The sequence below is a fragment of the Schistocerca americana genome, chromosome 2, assembly GCF_021461395.2.
Source record: "Schistocerca americana isolate TAMUIC-IGC-003095 chromosome 2, iqSchAmer2.1, whole genome shotgun sequence".
NCBI classification, from domain to species: domain Eukaryota; kingdom Metazoa; phylum Arthropoda; class Insecta; order Orthoptera; family Acrididae; genus Schistocerca; species Schistocerca americana.
Genome location: NC_060120.1, coordinates 1,107,759,308 through 1,107,785,033, shown reverse-complemented (window position 1 = coordinate 1,107,785,033; position 25,726 = coordinate 1,107,759,308). Strand labels below are relative to the sequence as shown.

Here is a 25,726-nt window from a genome sequence, read left to right as displayed (position 1 = left end):
TATTCAGTGTCCCCTCGACGATCACCAGTGGTGTACGGCCAGTGTAGGAGATCGCTCCCCACACCATGATGCCGGGTGTTGGCCCTGTGTGCCTCGGTCGTATGCAGTCCTGATTGTGGCGCTCACCTGCACGGCGCCAAACACGCATACGACCATCATTGGCACCAAGGCAGAAGCGATTCTCATCGCTGATGACGACACGTCTCCATTCGTCCCTCCATTCACGCCTGTCGCGACACCACTGGAGGCGGGCTGCACGATGTTGGGGCGTGAGCGGAAGACGGCCTAACGGTGTGCGGGACCGTAGCCCAGCTTCATGGAGATGGTTGCGAATGGTCCTCGCCGATACCCCAGGAGCAACAGTGTCCCTAATTTGCTGGGAAGTGGCGGTGCGGTCCCCGACGGCACTGCGTAGGATCCTACGGTCTTGGCGTGCATCCGTGCGTCGCTGCGGTCCGGTCCCAGGTCGACGGGCACGTGCACCTTCCGCCGACCACTGGCGACAACATCGATGTACTGTGGAGACCTCACGCCCCACGTGTTGAGCAATTCGGCGGTACGTCCACCCGGCCTCCCGCATGCCCACTATACGCCCTCGCTCAAAGCCCGTCAACTGCACATACGGTTCACGTCCACGCTGTCGCGGCATGCTACCAGTGTTAAAGACTGCGATGGAGCTCCGTATGCCACGGCAAACTGTCTGACACTGACGGCGGCGGTGCACAAATGCTGCGCAGCTAGCGCCATTCGACGGCCAACACCGCGGTTCCTGGTGTGTCCGCTGTGCCGTGCGTGTGATCATTGCTTGTACAGCCCTCTCGCAGTGTCCGGAGCAAGTATGGTGCGTCTGACACACCGGTGTCAATGTGTTCTTTTTTCCATTTCCAGGAGTGTATAAGATTTGGGCAGTTTGTGATAGCTCTAAGGTTAACGTCTTTTAAACACCGAGAAAGTGCAAAGTTTAGGGTCCCTTTTTTTCTTCAAGAGAAAAAATTCACCTCAAGAGTGTTGTTAGGTATCTGCAAAACCTTTTAATTGTGCTAAATGACGAGGCTGACATTGACCGCAGTGTATGCTTCATCACAGATGGCGAACCGCCGTGCTAACTCCCCGACGTCCGGCACTGACGTTCAGGAATTCCTCAACAGCCACGTTCCAGGTACATGGAATGCTGGAGGTCGGCTGATTTCAAGCTTCTCACGTTCACCGGACCTGGAAACTCTTGATTTTTTATCCTTGGGGAAATTCATCAGGGACACCAGATTTTTACCGCCCTTGCCATGTTCTGTAGCAGAACTTAGAGCACGAATTGAACAAATTATGCCTTACATGGTGCAGCGAGTTTGGTAAGAATACGAAATCATATGGCATGTGTGCCACATAACTAATGAAATGACATTCAGCCTATTTACCTGTATGATAACATACGTGATTAATTTGCTAAAAGATGGTCACCAAAATTAAGTTGGAAGATATATGAATAAATCTTCGATAATATTCAAAGTTTTAAAATATAATTACTCTGAATGCTATCTTCAAGTGTACAGCTCATCGTCACTACATGGATCGTATAAACAGAGGGTGTAAGAGTTAGTTAGTGGTAACTGGGCATATGCAGGTTTAATCGGTGGGTCGCCTAACGATACACTAGGTGACCTCACACCGATCCGTCCTCTCTCGAACTGTTTAAAAAGATTGCCATTCGTCTTCTACTTCACGCTGAACATAATACTTTCGGGAATGGACTCCTCAGTTCATCTTTAATTAGATCCAAACCATTTATTTGTCACCGACGTGTTTGCAGAGCTCCGTTGATTTTAAAATTGCAGAGAAGAGCACTTTCTATTGATAATCCATAACTAAGTTATTCGCGACGTGGTTTGGAACAAGGCTACCCACTGCGGCACCGTTAATCTTTTCAAAATACTGTTTATCAAATAAAGAGTAACGGGCATGCTTAATATTGTTGCTTCCTCCTCAAACCGGCTGTTGATCAGTGTTAAAGCCTCAACAATTGTAACTTTAATAAAAAAAAGACATGACGCGAAACCAGCAAACAAATTGGTACCATTGAGTGTTCAACTTTTTACCTGGCAAAAAGATTTACTGTATTACGGATACCATGTAGACGTTCTCCCGTAAAAGGTCCAGGTGGAAATTTTCAAGAATTTCATTCGTAGAGCTGTTTGTACAGTATTTTTGATGCTGCAGTGGTCAGTATTGTGTCATTCGGAATGTATTTTGATGGCTTATGCTAGGCACAATACCCACTAAGCTACAGTGTACTTGCACTACTTAAACGATGAACCAGTAAGAAATGTAAATTAATGAGTCGTGCAGTGAGAGACTGATGTATTGGTAATGTTACTAACGTACTCGATCATCATAATTTTTAATTCCCCATCTAGGTTTCTATCACCATATACTGTTAATTGCATCTGACCGTTCTTATTATCATCTTTTTTTGAATACCTTGGTGCAATTATCGAATTAGGATATCGTCAGAGTCTACTCTCAAATATTTAATTTATCCAGTACACATCGAAATGTTCACTCATGTAGGTAGATATCAGAAACTTGAAATTCAAACTGATATTTTCGCATTTATCTCGCATCGGCAATGAAGGAGGCCAAGCATCTTTATCATACGGGCTCAGATCGAGGACTATCGAGCTTGTTGGAAAGAGTAATAGAATTTACGTACTAAAATGGTCTACAGTACTGGCAGGATACGGGAGCCTACAGGCCGAGTACCGCATTCTAAGTCTGAAGACCCACAAGTGCATTTACAATTGTAAGACATTGCACAGGGCAGCTCACTTCGAACAGACATCTTCCATTCGGTGTTGCATTTCTGTTCCGGGTGGGTAAATGACTGTCTGTACGGTCACTACGGATGGCTCACGCAAGTACTAGTGGAACTGTGAAGCCGTTACCTTTAAATATTACTCCCTCAAATTATTTAATACGGTTTTGTGAGACCGACGTCCACCGATATCCGATAGCGTGTCACTACGACAATGTGTTAGAGTTTTAGTAGGACTACACGGATCGAGGGATGCAGTAGTTAAAACCTTCTAACCTAATTCCGTATGAGCTGGCTTTGAATCCAGGCTTGTTGGTATTCTTGTTGTGTCTGCAGTCCAAAGACTGGTTTGATGCAGCTCTCCATGCTACTCTGTCCTGTGCAAGCCTCTTCATCTCCCAGTAACTACAGCAACCTACGTTCTTCTGAATTTGTTTAGTGTATTCGTCTCTTCGTCTACCTCTACGATTTTTACCCTCCGCGCTTCGCTCCAGTACTAAATTGGAGATCCTTTGAGCCCTCAGAACGTGTTCTACCAACTGATCGCTTCTTCTAGTCAAGTTCTGCCACAAGTTCATCTTCTCCCAATTTTATTCAGTACCTGCTCATTAGTTACGTGATCTACTCATCTAATCTTCAGCATTCTTCTGTAGGACAAAACTGGAAAAGCTTCTATTCTCTTCGTTCATGTTTCACATCCATCCACGGCTACTACATTCCATACAAATACTCTTAGAAAAGACTTCCCGACGCTTAAATCAATACTCAATGTTAACAAATTTCCCTTCTTCAGAAACGCTTTTCTTACCATCGCTAGTCTACATTTTATATCCTCTCTACTTCGAGCATTATCAGTTGGAATGCCTGAGTTAATTTCCAGTTTTACCCTAGACTCGTCTATGCGAACTGCTTGACGTTTCCATACATAAAGTGAAGTCAATTCCTCCTTCCTACCTTTTTCAAATTGAGCTTCGCCTCTGATAATGACACTGTGTCATCCTCTTGATCACTCCATGTTTTAATTTGGTTATGCTTTTCATGGTTTCCAATTTTTCTTCCGTGTTCTCGGCTCACGTTCGGTTTTTTGTACGTATTTCCGTAATTCCATCGGTAATGTTCCAGGATCGATTTTTTGCAGATATACATACCACTTTAACTTTTTTCTTCTAAATTTCTTTCCGCTGCTGTCGACTGGTTAGGTTTTCATAACAATATTTTTAACAGTTCCTCTCCTTTCAGACCCATTCATACGTCTTATAAACCTGACCTCCATACGACGAATATGCATCGCTTACTTTTTATTCCCCACCCACGGGGTGGTAATAGCACAGCAGTGTAGAAGTGTAGAACTTTAATTTCGTATGTGTCTGACTCTTCACATATCTTCTGATTTATTCCGCAAAAGATTAAACGTATTCACTTTATTTTATCCATCTCTGATACAACTGCACTTTCTTTCACCAGCCAAGACAATAAAATTACTTGAAACGTTCTGTTATTTTATTGTTGTCGATAATGTCTCAGTCTGATTTTGATGTTTACTTATAAAAGCAGTAGCTTCCGTTCACTTGTCAATGCTGCAGCATTTATAAACAGTCTATTTTCGTACCTAACAATCACTATGAAGTCAATAAATGCTTTTAATACAGACTGAATTTTCGGCTGTGCTCCAGTAATTACTCTACAGCTCCGTTAACATCTTGAAGCTACTTTTGTCTACACACTATCAATGTGATTAAACATCGCTATGCAACAGGTCTCAATGGACTATGTATCATATCACTAAAAGCTATGGCGATAAATGTATGCCCAGACTCGAATATCGTAACAAATAACTTGATCTGACTTTTATCAGCAATGACAGACGTCCAGTCATGAACAGTCATTCACGAAACACGTCTTTTCCAGCTGATACCTGTAAAGCAATGGTTCACAACCAATGGTCCAAGAACTGCCTGTGGTACTTGAGAGCTAAAATGTGGTCCGTGTAAGATTTAAAATTTCAAAATTTTTATTAGTTTTAAATCATTAAACCTTTGTTACGCGGGCAGTGCAGTGTCGTGCGCAGTGAGTCTAACTTGGGTGGGTGTCTGGATGGAGGGCAACTGATAGACGTCACAGCCGATCAGTGTGAGTCGTACCTGTCTTGCTCTGAGGTTTCACCGATTCCACTTGTCAGCTTAGTGGTTCGACGGCGTCAGTAGTTTAACTGGCCTCAATATTCTCATCAATAATGAATTACGTAAAAGAGGTAAGCACATTTTTCCGCTTTAACCTTTTTTAATTAAAACTAGTTATTACGAAGGCGAATATAGGCGTGAGTATACCTACGTATCCATGTATTAGAAAAAGTTTGAACCAGTTAGGTATATTTCGTTAACTGCATTACAGAAACAGCACATTACGTAGCGATAAGCAAATAAAACCAGAGACAGTAAAGATCTTCATTTATTAGCTTAACGCCCGCTGCAACGCTCACGTATACCTGTTGGGATATTTTTTGTTTTTATTTAATCGAATTTTCGTGTTGTTCACAAACTGCAATACCTTCTACGTGTTTCTCACTAATTAAGGCCGTACAAGAATGGTCTTTTCCGAGTGTACTCCTGCACAAAAAGCGAATCTGGTAGCTGGAGTACAAAGTTTTTGTTAATGATCCCTTTTGTATTCTTGCGGAAATATTTCACAGCAACTTTGTACCCCTAACAATTATTTCTTTGTGTCTAACACAGAAGTGAAATACATAGATTTAGCTTTAAAAACGTTTCAATGTAAGGCGATATTTTCTTAAAATTTTTAATCCCCTATTGTACTCCCTCAGAGGTTGAATTTCCAGAAACACTGAAATGCAGATATGATGCAGCCTTAAAATTCCTTGATTAGTTCTCTAGTAAAACTTCTGCTACTATCTTACCCCCTTGCTACTTTAATTTCCAAAAATGCTGAAACACATAATTTTTTATCTCTGACCGTGAAACCAAATATCAGTTTCCTTACGTCTACGTTTAAAATTCCCTTAATAGCGACATTTTTCAAAAAACCTCTTCATACCCCATTTCAGTCCCTTAAGTTTGGGAGTTCGAAAAATCCCTTCTTAGATGAAGCTTACAATATAAGATCCACACCAGCTCCAAATTTCAAGTATCTGTCCTTAGTGGCTTGGGGGTGGGGGGGGGGGGGGGGCGATGATGAGTCAGTCAGTCAGTCAGTCAGTCGGGACATGGCCTGTTATAGACAGTGTAGTATTAACTATTTACTCTATTATAAAACTATATTATTTCACGCTTTTGTTTTGTTATGCCTCTATTCGGTTGCATGTCAGTTTTGTTTTCCGAAAATAGCGCCGAAGAGGAAATACGACTGTGGTTACATTAAATTCAGATTTATTTCGATAGTAGGTAGTGGGGAAATAAAACCACAGTTGGTTATATGCTCAACCATTCTCACGAACAATTCCTTCAAGCCACTAAAATTAAAACGTCACTTACAAGCAGTTCATCCGAATGTCTGTCACCAAACATCAGAATTCCTTGAAGGAAAATCAGAGACTCTGTACAAAATGAAACTTGAGCACAGTGGTTTAAGATTTGTGTCATTGGAGCAAACATTAGTACTGTTGTTTGAGATATCGAAATTGATACCACAGTCAAAAAAGCATCAGACAATAAGCAAAGCACTCCTCACACCTCGATTGATCAAAAGTGTCGAATAAATTTTAGGATTAAGACAAAAACATGTCAAACGATGTCGAGGGAAAACTTGATTCAACAGGTGAAAAACTGCCAGTGAGACAGCAGACATTTCTAATTGTTGACTGTTACTCGTGTTGATTCGCTTTTTAGATGACGACAACACAGTCCGAGAAGAATTATTGATTTCGCAGTAACTGGAAACGACATCAAAAGGAATGCACGTCATGAAGATAATAAGAGAGCAATATCAGAAGCGTAATATTACGTGGGAAGAGCTCGTCGATTTCTATGTGGATGGAACACCAGCTATTTTAGGATCACGCTCCGCTCCACCAACGTCAATAAAGCAGAAGAATCCTTGGCCATTAACAACTCATTATATCTTATATTGCCAGGCGTTAGCTTCCAAGACTCTTCCTGAATGCCTTACAATTACGCTGCAATTGGCCACAAATGAGGTAAATGTTGTCAAAAGCTGAGCTTTAAATACACCTCTCTTTCAAAAAAACTGTGAACTGAAATGTACTCAGAGTATGGGACATTTGTCTATCGCGCAGAACTTTGTTGGCTGTCGGAAAGTAACATACTATGATGAACATGCGAACTCAGAAGAGAGTTGTTCCAGGTGAAAAAAAAAATTAAATAATTACTGGAGCAATTATTCTGCGTTCCCATTAAAAGCACAGGATTACGGCAAACATCATGAGCCATCTGCTAATGTTGACTGATGAATTCAGTCATCACTTCCCAGATTATGAAAAAAACAGAAGCTAAAATTAGCCAAATTCGCAACCCTTTTAGCACTAATATTAGAAAAGTTGCAGAATAAATGAAAGAGAACTTCATTGAATTAAAAACTAATGAAGACTGGTTAAGATGGACTCGTAACCACTGACAGGAGCTAGCAATTCGTATCTGGTTAGAAACAGTTTCTCGTTTACAAAGGGTGACACTCAAGTCCAGCCACTGTTTATTAGATTCCTATTACGAACACTATTCTTACGATGTGCTACATTGCAGCAACCTTGTAGAGGAAATGGACTGTTCGCGTTGATTCGCCAACAAATTGGTCAGCTTCAGTCACGGTGTGGTCACGGTCTCTTAGACAGACGATAGGTCATTTCTGACATTCTGTGACGTCTCCACGGCTACTCATCTCGCTGCTCTGATTCTGCACCACCCACTGCCACGTACGCCCTACTCCTTCACTGCCACTATTTGTGTTGCTTACATGACCGCCTGGTATAAGTGCTGCACCATCAAAAATGGTTCAAATGGCTCTGAGCACTATGGGACTTAGTTTCTGAGATCATCAGTCCCCTAAAACGTAGAACTACTTAAACCTATCTAACCTAAGGACATCCCACACATTCATGCCCGAGGCAGGATTCGAACCTGCGACCGCAGCGGTCGCGCGGTTCCAGACTGTAGCGCCTAGAGCCGCTCGGCCACCCCGGCAGGCGCTGCACCATCGACAGCTCTCCAGAGCGGCCAATGAGCTCTTTTACAGGTCTCACTAATAATTTGTCCGGTGAGTTATTTCAGTCTTTTGCAGTAATCACAGTGTGTGATTTTTGTACTTGCAGAGTTCGCCGTGCGGCGGTGCTCGCTGGAAGGGCGGTGGGAGGGCCGCGACCCTTCGTCCCCTCAGGGTTGGACCAACTACACGCCCTGCTACCTGCCGGAGACCCTGCAGCTCATGCGGCGGCTCTACGCCGGCTCTGAGGCCGCCGCCAAGGTAGGACTCAGGAAACCGCGATCATATCAGAGGGTGTAAGTAACGTGAGGTGTAAGGCACGTGTTACTGGTATTCTCATATATCCAAGATCTGCCACTTTTCTATTTTAGCTTTAACGGTGATTTGGAGCTCAAAGGGAAAGACATCTACATCTACATCTACAATCATATTCCGCAATCCACCATACGGTGCGTGGCGGAGGGTACCACGTACCACATCTAACATCTTCTCTCCCTGTTTCACTCCCAAACAGAACGATGGAAACATGACTGCCTATATGCCTCTGTACGAGCCCTAATCTCTCTTATCTTATCTTTGTGGTCTTTCCGCGAAATGCAAGTTGGCGACAGTAAAATTGTCCTGCAGTCAGCCTCAAATGCTGGTTCTCTAAATTTCCTCAGTAGCGTTTCACGAAAAGAACGCCCCCTTTCCTCCAGAGACTCCCACCCGAGGTACTGAAGCATTTCCGAAACACTCGCGTGATGATCAAACCTACCAGTAACAAATATAGCAGCCCGCCTCTGAATTGCTTCTATGTCCTCTCTCAATCCGACCTGATAGGGATCCCAAACGCTCGAGCAGTATTCAAGAATGGGTCGTATTAGTGTTTTATACGCGGTCTCCTTTACAAATGAACGACATCTTCCCTAAATTCTACCAATGAACCGAAGGCAACTATCCGCCTTCCCCACAACTGCCATTACATGCTTGTCCCATTTCATATCGTTCTGCAATGTTACGCCCAAATACTTAATCGACGAGACTGTTTCAAACGCTACACTACTAATGGAGTATTAAAACATTACAGGATTCTTCTTCCTATTCATCTGCATTAATTTACATTTATGTATATTTAGAATTAGCTGTCATTCTTGACACCAATCACAAATCCTGTCCAAGTCATATTGTATCCTCCTACAGTCACTCAACGACGACACCTTCCCGTACACCACAGCATCATCACCAAACAGCTGCACATTGCTATCCACCGTATCCAAAAGATCATTTATGTAGATAGAAACCAACAGCGGACCTACCACACTTCCCTGGGGCACTCCAGATGATACCGTCACCTCCGATGAACACTCACCATCGAGGACAACGTACTAGGTTCTATTAATTAAGAAGTCTTCGAGCCACTCACATACTTGGGAACCAATCCCATATGCTCGTTCCTTAGTCAGGAGTCAGCAGTGGGGCACCGAATCAAACGCTTTCCGGAAGTCAAGGAATATGTCATCCGTCTGATACCCTTCATCCATGGTTCGCAAGATATCATGCGAAAAAAGGGCGAGTTGCGTTTCGCAGGAGCGATGCTTTCTAAAGCCGTGCTGATGCATGGACAGCAACCTCTCTGTCTCAAGGAAATTCATTATATTCGAACTGAGAATATGTTCGAGAATCCTGCAACAAACCGATGTGAAGGATATTGGTCTGCAATTCTGAGGATCCGTCCTTCTACCCTTCTTATATACAGGCGTCACCGGCGCTTTTTTCCAGGCGCTCGGAACTTTACGTTGGGCAAGAGATTCGGAATAAATGCAAGCTAAATAAGGAGCCAATGCAGCAGAGTACTCTCTGTAAAACCGAATTGGAATCCCATCAGGACCTGGCGATTTATTTATTTTCAACCCATTCAGCTGCTTCACAACCCCAGGAATGTCTATCACTATGTCCTCCATACAGGAATCTGTACGAGACTCAATCGGCGGTATGTTTGTACGATCCTCCTGCGTAAAAGATTTCTCAAATGCTAAATTTAAAATTTCAGCTTTCGTTTTGCTGTCTTCCGTTGCTAGGCCAGACTGATCAGTGAGTGACTAGATGGAAGCCTTCGACCCGCTTACTGATTTTACGTAAGACCAGAATTTCCTTGGGTTTTCAGCAAGATCTTTTGCTAAGGTACGACGGTGGTAGTGGTTGAATGCTTCGCGCATCGATCTTTTTGCAGCAACATGAATCTCTACTAACTTTTGCCTGTCCTCATTCTTCCGAACTTTCTTGTACCGCGCGTACAGCTGCCTTTGCTTCCTGAGCATCCTCCGAATTGCGCTGTTAATCCACGGTGGGTCTTTACCGTCCGTAGCCCACTTTTTCGGCACGTACTTGTCCAATGCGTGATTTACGATGCGTTTAAAATTTGCCCATAATTATTCGACGTCCATCGTACCGCAAGTAAATGAAGTCGATTCATTTACTAAGTGGGATACTAACAACTGCTTATCTGCTATATCTAGTAAGAATACTCTCCTAGCCTTCTTGACCGACATTTTAACTTTCGTAACCATAGTCGTAATGACAACATCATGATCACTAATCCCTGCCTCAATACTGACACCGTCGTTGAGGTCTGGTCTGTTCGTGGCTACCAGATCTAAAACATTTACATTACGCGTTGGCTGTCGATTTAGCTGCTCAAGACAGTTTTCGGATAATGTGTTCAAAAGTAATTCACACGACGGCTTGTCTGTACCACCTGTAAGGAATCCATTGGCATCCTAGTCTATACTAGGTAGGTTGAAGTCGCCTCCGACTAATATAGCATGATCCGGGTACTTCAGCGATACACAATGTAGACTTCCTCTGAATGATTCTAGAACTGTCACAGTGGAACCTGGATGCCTTTAATACCACCCCACAATTAACTTTATTTTCCCTAGCCCTGTTAAACGTGTCCAGATAACTTCACAATCACACTCTACTTCGACCTCAATAGATGCAATATTTTTGTCAGCTGCAATGAAGACACCACATCCTACGGTGTCTAATCTGTCTTTCCGATACACGTTTCAACCCTCATTAAATATTTCAGAACTTCATATCTCAAGGTTCAGCCAGGTCTCAGTCCGAGAATAATTTGCGCGCCACACGCTTCCTGGAGGGCAGTAAATTCAGGAACTTTATTCCTAGTGAACTGTGTTCTTCACAGTTCGATTCCTCTGCCACTTAATGTCGCTTGCAGCGTTTATTTCAATTCCCCCCACGGGCCATCTTTTGTTAACTAGCGATACCAAGGGGGCGCTGTGTTCTCGGCGCGAAGCGGTTCTTCGTTGCACGAGCAGCTGGGGGGGAGCGGCAAGGCCGGGGTCGCGAGTGGTCGCGAGTAGTGCGACGGTTGTCGACGCTGTGTCTAGCGTGGACGTGACCTCGATAAGGTTACTGACTATGCGTCTGAACAGAGGTGTCTGATTCAATACGTTATGGAAATTCTGTCAGTTCTGTTTCCTCTATTTCGGCGGTGTGGAAGCAAGACTGTGTCTCGGTACCGGTAGCTATTCGTCGGAGTGTGCATCAATCAGAGTAAGACATATCGTACAGCTTTGTTCAGCGGTGGCTGACATTCACATTCCGCTACAACGGTGATCCAATAACCCGGCCATATTGCTGAAGTTATTAGTCGTGACTACTGTTGACCCTATCAGACGCTCTAGTATCCTCTTCTGTTTCTTCCGCTGTGTGCTGTTGGGTTCATTTCATTGTTGATTTCAGTGTTGTTTCAATTGTTGTGGTTGAGTCCTGGGTTTGTTTGAGTCTATAACCAGCACGTCCCATATTACTCAAGATGCACGTCGAGCAACCAAGATAAATGTGATTTAAATTTGCATTTCTGTAATTTGTTTATTCAGCTTTTATGAGATTTATTTACTTAGTTAAATAACAATGTTATACTTTAAATTATGTAAAACTTGTCCCGCCCGTGAAATGGAGTTTTGATATGCGATGTTTTTTTTGGGGGGGGTGGGGGGTTCTGGTCAATTAATGAGTTTAGTACTCTGTAGAAGTCAGTCTTACCCTATCTTTGCCTGCCTCAGCCTTAGTCAGGGGTTTAATTCCTCAAACTAGCTTTAGGCCAGCTGTGGTCCATTAGGATCCCTTTGATCCTATATACAGTTTTATATAGCTTAGAGAGTAACTTATTGTGGTTGAGTTTATTACGTGGGTTTTACACTGCCAATGTGATCGCAAAGTGATGGTTTTTAAGAGCAATTTGTAACCCTTTTTATATGCTGAATTGTTCAGGGTGAAACAGAGTTGTGTTAGAAGCCTATATATATATATATATATATATATATATATATATATATATATATATATATATATATATAGTGCTATTTCCATGATTTAATGTATATGCCCCTTTTAATGGGTGCTAGATTTATCCGGTCACATTTATCGTTAATATAAGCCCACTAAAATATCACTCTCAAATTAAAATAGCTGATACGGCTTCCTGTAACACGTGAATTGGCTTAGTTCTCCGAGGTCTACGATGTATCTCGTCGAAAAATATTACGGTGCTACAATGTATACCAGTCACATCTGAACCAAGTTGTTCTCCAGTTTAACTACTTATTCCCATATTCTCGTGTAATTTAAATTTTCTAAATTTGCAAGCCTTAATCTGGTTTGTGTAAATTGTTGCCAGTATAGCTGGGACCTACCTAATCAATTACAATCCGCAACTGTTGGTGTTTTAACTGGCTGTGTTGCAATAAATGCTACCTAAGATGAAGCTTGTTGGTGATTCATATTCCCCGGTTCCTCATCCTCAGTATTGATAGAATTAAAGTTTTATTTAAAGCTTGTGTTTAGATTTTTTCGGTGAGTTACTGGGAGAAAAGAAAAGGAGGTGCTTCACCTACCTTCCTGTTTTATTTCTCACTGTGTGTTACCCACGGCTGCACGACTGCACTATAATTTTTTCATGATAAGTGGTGATGATCGGGCAAGCTATTGTACGTGCAGTAAAGTAAGCTGACCTCGCTTATCTGCCTATTCGGGTGACTGTAGCTCGGGCATGCAGGCCCCACCCGTTGCTGCAGAGCGGTGCGTGCGGATTGGCGTAGGCAGGAGTGTCCATCCCTACCTCATGGTACTGAAATAACTGTGCATTAACAAAGTATACACTATACAACAAAATTGATGATTTTAAAAGAGGTTTATGTTCACTAACGTTAAAAAGAAAGATGTTACGTTCCCCGCTTAACCATCTTAGATTAAGATGATACCTTTTTTCTTCAGGACTTAAAGTATCTCCATACCAAATTTCATTCAAACTGGATTAGGTCTTTAGTCCTGAAAGCGTAACATGCAAAGATATTTTCTAATTTATTAATATTAGTAGGGAAATATGGATTAAACACATTGATGATTGCACAAGCATTGTATCCATTACGTTGCATCGTAATCACACTTATGAAAAGCTGAAAAGTTTAAAAATAAATGCCTTTTTCGAAGAGTAATTATTCTTCACCAATCTTTATGTTTTTAATATCGTTAAATGTATTGTACTACATACTTTCAAGAGTAGCGTATGCCCTTTCTCGGTGTTCAAACTGTCTGTCTATACGAAATTTCATCAAAATTGGTTCAACGGTTTAGTCATGAGAAAGTAACATACCACTTACGTAACACCAAGAAATGAAATGCCACTTGTCTTCCAAGGAAAGCGTTCCACAAAGAAAAATGGTGCGAGCTGTCCGAAATTCTTAAAACAAGAAGTGTAAGCTGTCGGAAAAGATGGATAACATGGAATATGAATAATAACTAAGAGGGAACGAAGTGCTCAGACTACTGATAAATCTATTCAAAGAAACAATGACGAAAATAAGAGACAATTTCAGGAGCTGGATTAATATTCAGTGTGAAAGAATATCAATGATAAGATTCGCTGATGACATTGTCATTGCCGGTGAAGGCGTGGAAGAACTGCAGGACACGCTGTAGGGAATGAGTAACCTACTGAGCACTCACTGTGGATTGAGGGTAAAATGAGAAAAAGATGAAAGTGATGAGGGGTAGCAGAAACATGGTTAACGTCAAACTTAACATTAAAACTGGAAACAATGAAGTAGTCGAATTGAATGAATTCTGCTTCTTTCAAAACAATAGAGCGAATAGAACGTCTAGAACACGAAGCAAAAAGGATATACGAAGCACATTAGCACAAGCAAAGAGTCAATTCGTGGCCAAAGAGTATCAAATGTTGACTTTATCCGGTGGAAGAAACGGCTGAGAGTGTGGCTCTGCAGAACAGCATTGTATAGTAGTAAATTATGGACTGTGGGTTGCCTGAACAGAAGAGCATGGAAACGTTTGATATTTGGTGCTAGATAATGATGTTAAAAGTTACCTGGACATATAAGATAATGAGTGAGGAGGTTCTCCGCTGAATTGGCGAGGATAGAAATATGTGGGAAACCCTAACAATAAGAAGGGACAGGGCGGTAGGACATGTATTAGAGAGACGTGTAGAGGTAAAAACTGTAGTGGAAGAGAGACATTGGAATATACTCTACAGTTAATGGAAGATATGGTGTGTAAGTGGTACCCTGAGATCAAAAAATTGGCAGGAGAGAGGAAAGGCATGCCCTGCTTCGAACCAATAGAAAGACTGATGCCCCACCCCCCGACACAACATATATATAGTAAAACGAATTCATTGTCAATCTGAGATCTATATGTGCAACACTCTTCAGTAATGAATTGTTGATGAAAAGTAGCATTATATATATATATATATATATATATATATATATATATATATATATATATATATATATATATCAGTTAACGAGCCATTTGACTTTTCATCAACAATTCTCAAGAGTGTTGCACATATAGATCTCAGCTTGGGAATGAATGCATTTCATTAGGACATTCATTGCAAATAAACAACGCAGATTTCAAAACAATGATAACTTTTGAAATAGCACCAGAGGAAAACTGGATGTACAGGATGCATTACACGGTTTGATCTCTTAGTGACATGTGTAGCCACAGAAATATTTCGCCTGTTGACGTAGCATTTGGAAATAAAGAAGTGAAGGGAAACTATCTTTATAGATCTTTCTACCATAGATTATAATTCTTTAATATCTGCAATGAACAGTCTTTAGAAAGGTAAAAGTAATCAAGGTCAACAGTATCGACACTAGTATGAAACTTAATATTAAAATAAGGCTGTGTAGTTACTAGTAATGAAGAGTGGATCAATTACCATTTTAGTGGTAACCCTTGGGCCAGGGTTTCTTGTGGACGTGGAGGCTGGGTAGGTGAAATGGTGATGCCACGTATGCAGGAAGCCAAGCTCTGGAGCTGGCGTGTATGGCTGTCACATGCCCTTAAACGCTAGTTGAAAGGCGTTGTCTGGAAACATAACTATTACTCGAGATTTTACAGTAGGGGCTGCATTCTCTGGTACAGCGGTAGGTGCGCTGAATCACACGTTCGAATGAGACAAGGGGTCGACACAATGGTTTGTCGGCTGTGGCCGTGGTGTGTGTCAGGACCCAAGAACGATGTTGTGCAGGTAGCCGGAACAGGAGTCAACAGGCGCAAGTCTACTGCGACTCACCAACAGCTACAATCGGCGACAGCGTTTATGGCCTCTACGTCGCAGCTCACAAGGAAAACTGTGTTGTCATCTCGGCTGAAAGTGGGCAGCAGCGATAGCGGAAATTTAACCTACCTGGCTACGGTCTGGTTCATAGTGTGATACGAATTGTTTCATGATAAATTGATTAAGTGTACCAAACAAACATGAGATACCCATTACAGAATTGAATGTATGCTCACTTTTTCGCAGCCATAATGACATGAATAAAAGCCAGTGATACAAAAATGGTTCAAATGGCTCTGAGCACTATGGGACTTAACGTCTGTGGTCATAAGTCCCCTAGAACTTAGAACTACTTAAACCTAACTAACCTAAGGACATCACACACGTCCATGCCCGAGGCAGGATTCGAACCAGCGACCGTAGCAGTCACGCGGTTCCGGACTGCGTGCCTAGAACCGCTAGACCACCGCGGCCGGCACCAGTGATACAGATTCTCGCACTGCAGAATGGATTCTGTGAGAAACGCCACGTAAAAGGACGGATTACCCCTTCCGTTTCGTCTTACTTTATTAAAAAAGGATAAAATAATCTATTCCAAAATATCCACAGCAGGATGAATGGCATTTTAAACTACGTTACATTCTAGTCAGAATAGCGACATGAAAAATGATTTTTGCATTACAGAACAGACTATGCTGTGAATTACTTTCTACTGCACAGACAGCTTGACAAGAAAGTAAATGAGGCATGAAAATTACAAAATTTACATCCCATTCACATACGCTTTTATTCAGATGTTTCACTGCCATTGCCTTCAGAACTGCAGCCGTTGGATGTGAGTGCCACACTGACAATTAACAAATTCATTATTTCGTCTCTAACAACTTCTTTCTGGTAATCTTCGTCTTGTAGTTTGTCGGTATGACGTACGCAAGCTTCCGAGTCAGCTACTACATTGATCAGTCTTTCAGAGTCGGCTACTTTAAATGTAGAATTTTTATGTTCCACATCTCTCTTCTCTTGTGCTCATACCAGTTCTACTGCGCTATAATATCAGTGGTAAAAGCTATTAATATCGCCCTGTGTTCATGTAGCAGATCTATGTAATCAATTTCGTATTTTTTGCCACTGGCACTTGCAATCTTTACGAGCTCCAACTGCTTTGCTCTTGTTTTTCCTTAAATTCTTCGTATATCATTACTGCACTGCCATGAAAGTACATCACCTTTTCCTGTGTCTGTAGTGGCAGGCCTGTCGAAAGTAGACTGATAACTTGCACTGTCCAAAACAATGACAGAGCATGGATACAAATAGGGCAACATCTGATTCTGAAACCTTTTTCGAAAAGTTTCCCAATTCATTTTAGGATGTTAGTAGAGTTATTTCTACTATTTTGATGGGAATAAAGATTTACCTTGAAGCACAAATCCAGTAGCTGCGGAACCGGCGTAACATTATCATAAGACGCCCTCCTCTTCCTACTGCTACTTTAAAGCCACTTTGTCCCTCTCTTTGTCAAGTAAAATCTATAGTGTGGTTTTGATTTACCCAAGTCTCGTCCGAGTAATACACAGCTGACATTCCTTCTGATCCGGCTTCATGCACTGTTCTTAGAAACGTCATCCCGACAGCAGCTATAACAGTTCGCTCCATTAAAAATTTCAGTCCGTTCAGATTTTAAAAACTTGTATCAGATGTTCTTCAGTGTTCTCTGGAATGAATTTGCGCTTCCTTCAATCTCACTAGCTTCACACACAAGATGATTAATTTCACTGCCGGGTGGCGGTCGCCTCTCCTACAAAGTTCGAAAACTTTGCGACGTGAAACATCTTGATCAAAACCGTCGAGTCCTATTACCTCCATTGACACAATTTGTTTCTTCCCTGCAAACCGAATTAGCATGTTCCCAGTTGCCCGCTGAGACAACTTGGACTTCAGCACAACTCGCTGACAGTTCGTACACCGATATCGCCACAGCCCAGTGCAGCGCGCTCCTGCTCTTTGCTGACCTCGCAGACCGTCTCACCTGAATATGCCTCACGTTTGACAACTAGTAAACTTAAATAATAAAGTTTCTTGCCTTGTTGTGGAACACTTGCAACCTCTGCTTTTTCACACTGCCAATATCCTGAGCGTATCATTCTCGTTCGAAAAATTTTAGGGCAACTAAATATGATGTCTATGGCCTGACCAGGAACCATACAGTAAACGTCTATTTTCTCCAAGATATTTCCGCATTTGCTTGCCTCCACAAGAATGTTTCGTTTACGTTTTCCTTCAACTGTATTTGAAAAAAATTGGGTAAAAGTGCCTTGAGGCGGTTGAAACTAGGTACTGTACTTGTTAGCCAATCTACCACTCAATGATACAGGAACATCAGCTGCATAGCTGTGTGTAGAGCTTTGCATAGACAGCAAAAGACCAACTCTAGTTTCCTCTCGTCTGTGAGACTGTTGACAGTGAAGACATAAGACTTTGGTCACTGTTCCAAAACTTTTCTTTGTCCATTCTCCAATTTACTGCATATTTGTTCACTTCCTCCACAAACCTCTAAGCCTTTTGACGAATACTGCAAGCTTCTTGCATTTACCTACGTGTGACAAACTCAATAATATTCCTGGAAAGAACACTATAGTCATACTTAAGTTTGTTGACAAAAAATGATCGAACCCGTGAAATTGGCCTGGCCAATTACTTTAGCCACTTCTAGGGCCTATATTTGCCGATGCCAACAGTGAACAGCGTATCCATACGCTCCTGGGCTATCACATTGTGACGTTACATACTCTCTTAATGTCTTTAATTGTAACAGCCTATATGGATTAGAAAGAGCTTGATCTCACGTTTTGCTAGTCACATAATCTAATATTACTTTGCACTCAGTCTTATTTGAATGCACTTACACTACCTCACAAATTTGCTACAGGACTTGAATACACTATTGCAAGTGGCTTCACAGTATTACACTGAAGCTCCAAAGAAACTGTATCCACATACAGTGTAAGTCAGCAGGCAGAAGACGGCGCTGTGGCTGGCGGCCTATATGAGACAACAAGTATCTGGCGCAGTTGTTAGATCGGTTACTGCTGCTACAATGGCTAGTTATCAAGATTTAAGTGAGTTTCAATGTGGTGTTATAGTCGATGCGCGAGCGATGGCACACAACATATCCGAGGTAGCGATGAAGTGGGGATTTTCCCTTACGAACATGTCACTAGTGTACCGTGAATTTCAGGAATACGGTAAAACATCAAATCTCCGATATCGTTGCGACCGCCAAAAGATCCTGCGAGAATGGGACCAACAACGGCTGAAGAGAATCGGTCAACATGACAAAGCTGCAACCCTTCTGGAAACTGATGCAGATTTCAGTGCTGGGCCATCAACAAGTGACAGCGTAGGAACCATTCAACGAAACATCATCTACATGGGCATCCGGAGCCAAGGCCTACTCGTGTACCCTTTATGACTGCACGACACAAAGCTTTCAGCTTCGCCTGGGATGCTGATGACTGAATACATGTTGCCTAGTCGGATGAGTCTCGTTTCAAGTTGTATCGAGCGGATGGACGTGTACGGGTATGGAGACAACCTCGTCAATCCACGGATCTTGCATGTCAGCAATGAACTTTTTAAGCTGGTGGAGGCTCTGTAACTGTGTGGGGCGTGTGCAATTGGAGTGATATGGGACCAGTGATTCGTCTAGATACGACTCTGACAGGCGACACGTACGTAAGCATCCTGTCTGATCACCTGCATCCATTCATATCCATTGTGTATTCCGACGGACTTGCGAAATTCCAGCAGGACAATGCTGCATCCCATACGTCCAGAAATGCTACAGGGTGGAGTGGCTCCAGGAGCACTCTTCTGAATTTAAACACTTCAGCTGGCCACCGAACTCCCCAGACATGAACATTATTGAGGATATCTGGGATGCCTTGCAACGTGCTGTTCTGAATGTTCAGAAGAAATCTCCACCCCCTTTGTATTCTTACGGATTTATGGACTACCCAGCAGGATTCATGGTGTCAGTTCCCTCCAGCGCTGCTTCAGACATTAGTCGGGACCATGTGACGTTGTGTTGCGACACTTCTGCGTGCTCGCAGGGGCCCTACACGATATTAGACAGGTGTACCAGTTTTTTTTTATTGGCTCTTCAGTTATCCACCCATGTATTTTCAGCAGTATCTATTATTGTACTGGCCCTCGACATCTCGGGTGGAGATTGTTGGCCCTACTTTCCACATAAATATTCCTGTTGCTCTGGAGATGAAAGCCTTATAGTGCTGGACTAGCCAACCTCATGCACGGCCTCTTCCGGACTTCCAAAACCACTGCACCTATCCAGCGTATCTTTTTGCATTCCTGCATCATCATCACTGTTTTTCGGAATTGTTATGCTATTTAGCTCACTTGTGAACTCCATATCCTCGACTCCAACTGCGTTTCCATATTCATCATGTGGCAATTTTTGCCTCCATACAGTAATGAACACTCTTTACACTCTACCCCATAACCGGACGCTCCAAATGACGCCCTATTCACGCACCAAAATAAGTACTTGTTAGTGCAGGCGTACCATAACACAGTATGAGGTCGCAAGCGGGAAAAAGCCTCTTTTCCTGGCGAATGGCTCATACTGCTATCGATTTACATTCTAAGCATATTTTCGAGTAGTTATAAGCCTCCGATGTCACGCATATCGTTTGTGAGCAGTCTTATTAGTCGTGTCTGCAGTTGTTAGTTGATCGATAGTTGGGCCCCCGAAAGTGGACAGGTGGTACGTTAAAAACACGATGGAATTATGGGCTCTATTTCCTCGGTAAAATGAACGAATAATACCATTTTGCGTCCGATAACGCTAGGTTAATGTCCTTTCACTGTCTGGTAGTGGACGTCGCTGTGGAACGCAATGCCATACAGGATAGGGTCACATATTACCTCCAAATAGTTCAAAAAACTCATTAATGGCGAAGCGTTGGTAGGATAAGTTGTTTACACAGTCTAAAATGGTTGCACAGATTGTTAAATACAAAATCTTATACGACATACCTTCATTCAGGTTAGTTTTTATTAGTTACAATATTGGTTCAAATGGCTCTGAGCACTATGGGACTCAACATCCGAGGTCATCAGTCCCCTAGAACTTAGAAATACTTAAACCTAACTAACCTAAGGACATCAGGCACATCGATGCCCGAGGCAGGATTCGAACCGGCGACCGTAGCGGTCGCGCGGTTCCATACTGAAGCGCCTAGAACCGCTCGGTCACACTTGCCGGCAGTTACAATATTAATAAGTGGAAGACACCAAAAAGCATTAAACTTGTAGACAACCTGCGACAGAAATAGATGCGAATGAAATGCGACTGCACTAAAAACGAGACAAAATCGCATCCGGGGAAGAATAAAGTAACTGCCACTACGCTGCTGTTTCCACGTCTGTGCGAAATCCATGTCAACACTTCTCTCACGGGTACCGTTCCGAAGTGCAGAGAAAATGGGTTGCGCGGTGATTTCGGCATAGCTGTGTTGCCCGGGTCCAATACGGGTCTGTCAGTGCTGGGAAAGGTCATTAAACTTCTGTATGCACCGAAACTATAGACCGAAAATCCCGCCACCTGTCAATTACATGCTGTAATCCGTTATCCGACCATCTACACGATACCGGATGTGTTTCTACGTTTGGTGGCGTAATGATCTTAATATCTATTTCTCAATGAAGATAGGTAAAAATATGGCAATGTGGCCCTTAATAACTGATTACTACTATTCTCCTAACACATCCACTATTGATAGTGTCGTATCCCATACGTTCTACGGCCACATTGTGATTAGTTCAAGTAGGAGTATTTTCTACCCTGAATACAGTTACAACAATTTTCTAATTCCTTTAACGTAAGACAGACAAATATGGAGACAAACAGAATGTTTAGCTGTAAATCAGATATTTCCTAATCTATTACCTCATCCATCTCTTGAAGTAAGATATTTAGCTCAAACGTTAGGATTTATAATAGCTACTTTTACGTGAAAGAAAAATTGAATTGCGTAGCAAGAAATGTTCTTAAATGCTACTGTCCCATACGAAATGAACAGCTGACCATAACTTACCAGAAAAAGTGGTTAGTGTAGGGGGTGCCTCTATGGGAACACGGAAACAATTCCACAACATGCTGGGGGCGAAGAACAAGTGAGCAAGTTGCTTTCACTCACTCACAGCGATTCTCGGGGCTTAACCGATTTGCACGGGAGAGGAGCAGAGCAAGAGAAAAATGGATATTAGTAATAGTCATTGAAGAAAGCGAACGAACTTACTGGTTAAGCTAAAACTTGGCAATCATTTCACAAATTTGGAAAGATTTTAGAACAAAGAACTGTGACTATAAACAAGCTCTCATAGCCAGCTAAACAGCAGTACGCCAGCAGGCAGTTGCATTGCACACCACCGCAATTGCCTCGTGGTACACGTGCTCAGCGCGTCTCCACATCTCCCACACGTCCCGACTGTAGCTCATCCCATCTTCAACTGCGTCCCGTTCGCCCTGTAACACCCCCAATAGGACGCTTTCTTTGGCCCACATTCCGGTTAATCACAGACCTAGCTTCAGGGTGCAACACAACGGACCCGCTGACTCAAGTCAAAAAACGCTCCCTACGTATCCCTTTTGTTACCCGTTTCAATTGATATATTTTCTCGGAGGCATGAAGCTTCTCCAGCAACCGGTGGAAACACTCGCTCATGAATTCGGAGGAAGCTCACTCCACAAACGCACTCCACGTCATGTAGGTTAAGACAGAGAGAGCTCTGCAAACATTACTCTCCTTGTTGTTCTATTCTCCTCCATGCTACTGTCCTGTGCATTCCAACGGCTCATCACTCCATTCGTAAACTCGAAGAGAGCAAACAAATCGGCTTAGCATTCAGCCAAGGAAACAGAATGGATTTTATGAAAGGCTGGGAGTGTTCACGAAATAATGGCTGCTGATCATAAGGGGATAGTTAGAATTAAATAAAAGACATAACCCATATGTCACTCACTATAGGAAATGCTCCCAGTGGAATATGATAAGTATGGAATATAAAAATGATAAAATACTACGTCCAGTTAATAAGATATACCTTCATGAAGATCTACTCAATTAATGTTACATCGTTCAAATCTAATGCTGTAAATTAGCTTGTTGCGAAGCTCATAACAAGCCATAGAAAATTGTGGGTTCGTAGTTATAGAATTATGAGTGCGTTTCCCTCGGATATCACTGACTGAGATCTAAGAATTTTGGGCAAAAGCTTGGTTAACACAAATCTTATTCATGATGGTTCACGATACTTTTGCCTGACGCCCACAAAGATGTTCGTAGCCGCATTAATAATACAGAAGGAGACAAATTTCTCAACCACATTGAAAAGGAAGGAAGGAAGGTCAATGGTGAACATCCCGTCGACAATGAGGTCAGTAGATACGGAGCAGAAGTTAGGTTAAGGGAGGGTGGGGACGTAAATTGGCCGCGCTCTTTCAAAGGAACCATCTGGCGTTTGCCTGAAGCAATTTAGGGAAATCGCAGAACACCTAAATGTGAATGGCCAGATGCGGATTTGCACAGTAGTCCTCCTCAATGCAATGACAGTGTGACGGGGGACGAAACACGTGCTGCATACGTCGATGAAGAGCCAAAACACCTGCCAATGCAGAGGGGATCTACTGGCTTCCCACGTAAGCCGTTAAACTGCCATCAAACATGTCTTGGATGACAGCTGATGACAATTGTGTTTGGGCTAGAATTTCGAGTTTTTGTAAAGAGCCACTACAATAAACACGAAATCTCCCTTGAATTAGTCAAGAAACCCAGAAGAGCCATCCAGAACGAAATGTGTAATGTCTTGTTCTACACCGTTTTTGTGTACGATAAAGCTAGGTTGTTTAGGAGTTTCAGATCTGAATTGTACGGTCATTGCCCATTCAGCGCTGATTTGTCATCCAGTGATTTTCAGTTGTTTCCGGAGGTGAAATAATGGCGACAGTCACTGCTGTGTGGAGGTGACGAGAAATTAGAGGAGAGTCAAAAAGCCTGGCTCAGCTGACAGCCGACCGAATTCTGAACTGAGGGCACACAGAAATTCGTTACCAGATATGACAAGTGCCTTAATATAAAATGCAGTTATCTAGAAAAACAGCTGAGAGTCGTAGCTTTCAGCTGTACATAATAAAAAAACCTCTAAATGTTCCGGCGATTGTATTAATAAACTAATTTACTTTCTGAGAAGATGTAGTAATGTGGTGTGTTATCTGACTCTAGATAACCCACAGAAACTGCAAGACGATCTCGATGTATAAGTTATGCTTGCAACATTTCTGCTATTGTCTGTAGACACTGCGCAAATTTGTAGTAAGAATGGAAGGCACCAGCAAAAGCGTGTCTCTTTTTAAAAATTTAAAATTTACATAGATAAAATTATTTTGAAAATATTTATACCACAAAAGTCGTTTACATCATAAGAAGAAAAGATAGCGGCAGTTAATGCCAATTTAAACAAAAAGTTCTGAGAGGCCCGAATGGTAGGAAAAGCTACACGGATCTTCCGCTAAGTAGAGTGTTAAGAATACAAACGACGTTCCTCCCAAAATGCTTGAAACAATACGCATAATTACAATAGGTACATTTGGTGAAAGCAAAATCTGAGGAATTCCCAGACTCACACATTCTTGTGCTGCAAAATCAAATGCCACTTGAATCACATTCTTGAATTCAGAAGCATGTGCGTGAGTATTTTACCTAACAGCTTGCCAGGAGTATAGAAGAACAGGATGATACACTGTAGCAGACAGCTGGCTGTGAATAATAAAATGCATTTTCAATTTGAAAATTCTATTTACTAATTTAGTGACGAAGTCACTGCAGAGAATCCTTGTAGAGTCTGTTATCCTTCTTGCGTATGAGAGTAATTTATATTACCGAAAGAAGTATTGATTCAAAAACTGTACGAAGTTTGTTGTTCTTGGTGGAATGATCATGCACTCAATGTCTTTACCCGCAGATGAATCATTTACGATTATTGCATCCACATGAGCACTCCAAAAACCACAAAACAACATACACTTTGTCACTAAGAACATTCACGAAAAGGGATTTTAAATGATCTTTAGCCTCCAAATGTATGTTTGGTGGAAGTTTGTTTTCAGTTTCCTTGTTAACTTTCGTGCCGAAAGTTTTCTCCTGAAGGTAAAATATAGTTTTTTTGTTGGGTGTCCACTAATTGAAAGTCCAACATCTATTGTATAACTATGAGCTGCATTGTGTGCAGACAGGCCAAAGGCAACTATTGATTTTTCCCGCCTTTCAGGTAGTGTCGCACCAGAAGGTAGTAGATATTTAGATCCACTTTGATCAGTGCTCCAAATGCAGTGTGGCTCTGTCTAGAAACTTGCAGTGTTCTGGTTTACTTCTGCGACAAAACAGGCCCAATCTGTCGAATACCTTAGTCCTCCTGTACATCTCCGTCTGTCACAAATTCAGTGATGTATCTACGGCACATTCAGTATTCTTCCTTGAGACGCGCTATGAGAACTGCAGAACGTTTAAACTTCCTGTGCCCAGTTTCTTTTGGTCTCTATATTGCACAAAATCTCAGGTGCCAGTAATTTACGTTTTTTTCTTTATTCGTTGGTGTGTCAAATTGGGATAGAATGTGTTGTTGTTTGATTGCCGTGTTTAGTAGAAATGGGTGTTCATTATGTCTTTTTTTCTCCACGTAATCAAATATTACTTCGATGTTCGATGTGCTTTTTATAGATGAATGTCTCTTCAGTAACGAGCTCTAGGTCACAACTTTACGTGGAAGTGTATGATAACAATTATAAATACGTTCAAGACGTTCTTAAACAATTTTGGTTGAAATACTGAAAATTATGGAATTATTTCCTGTTCGTAGCTTCTCTTCGAGAGGTACTGCCTCCGCAACTGCCACTAGCGTTGCAGTCTTGCACACTATTCATCGCGTTATCGTCTATATAGTCGTTTCATTCAACCACTTCCTATCCGATGTAACTTCAGTTGAGCAGTGGAATGAACATGAATGTTTTTGAATAATCATGTCCACCAAAAACACTGCGAAAGGGTCGTCATCCTGTTTATGCTCTTCAT

General features: G+C 42.1%; 1 protein-coding gene across 1 annotated transcript in view; it reads left to right on the top strand.

Annotated features, from left to right (window-relative positions):
* The window catches only part of LOC124594709 (PDF receptor-like), a 397,833-nt gene that overhangs the window by 197,684 nt on the left and 174,423 nt on the right, over positions 1 to 25,726 (top strand). The window contains exon 3 of the mRNA XM_047133076.1: positions 8,085 to 8,236. Within this exon, the coding sequence (XP_046989032.1) occupies positions 8,085 to 8,236 (152 nt within the window). The remainder of the gene's footprint in view (positions 1 to 8,084; positions 8,237 to 25,726) is intronic.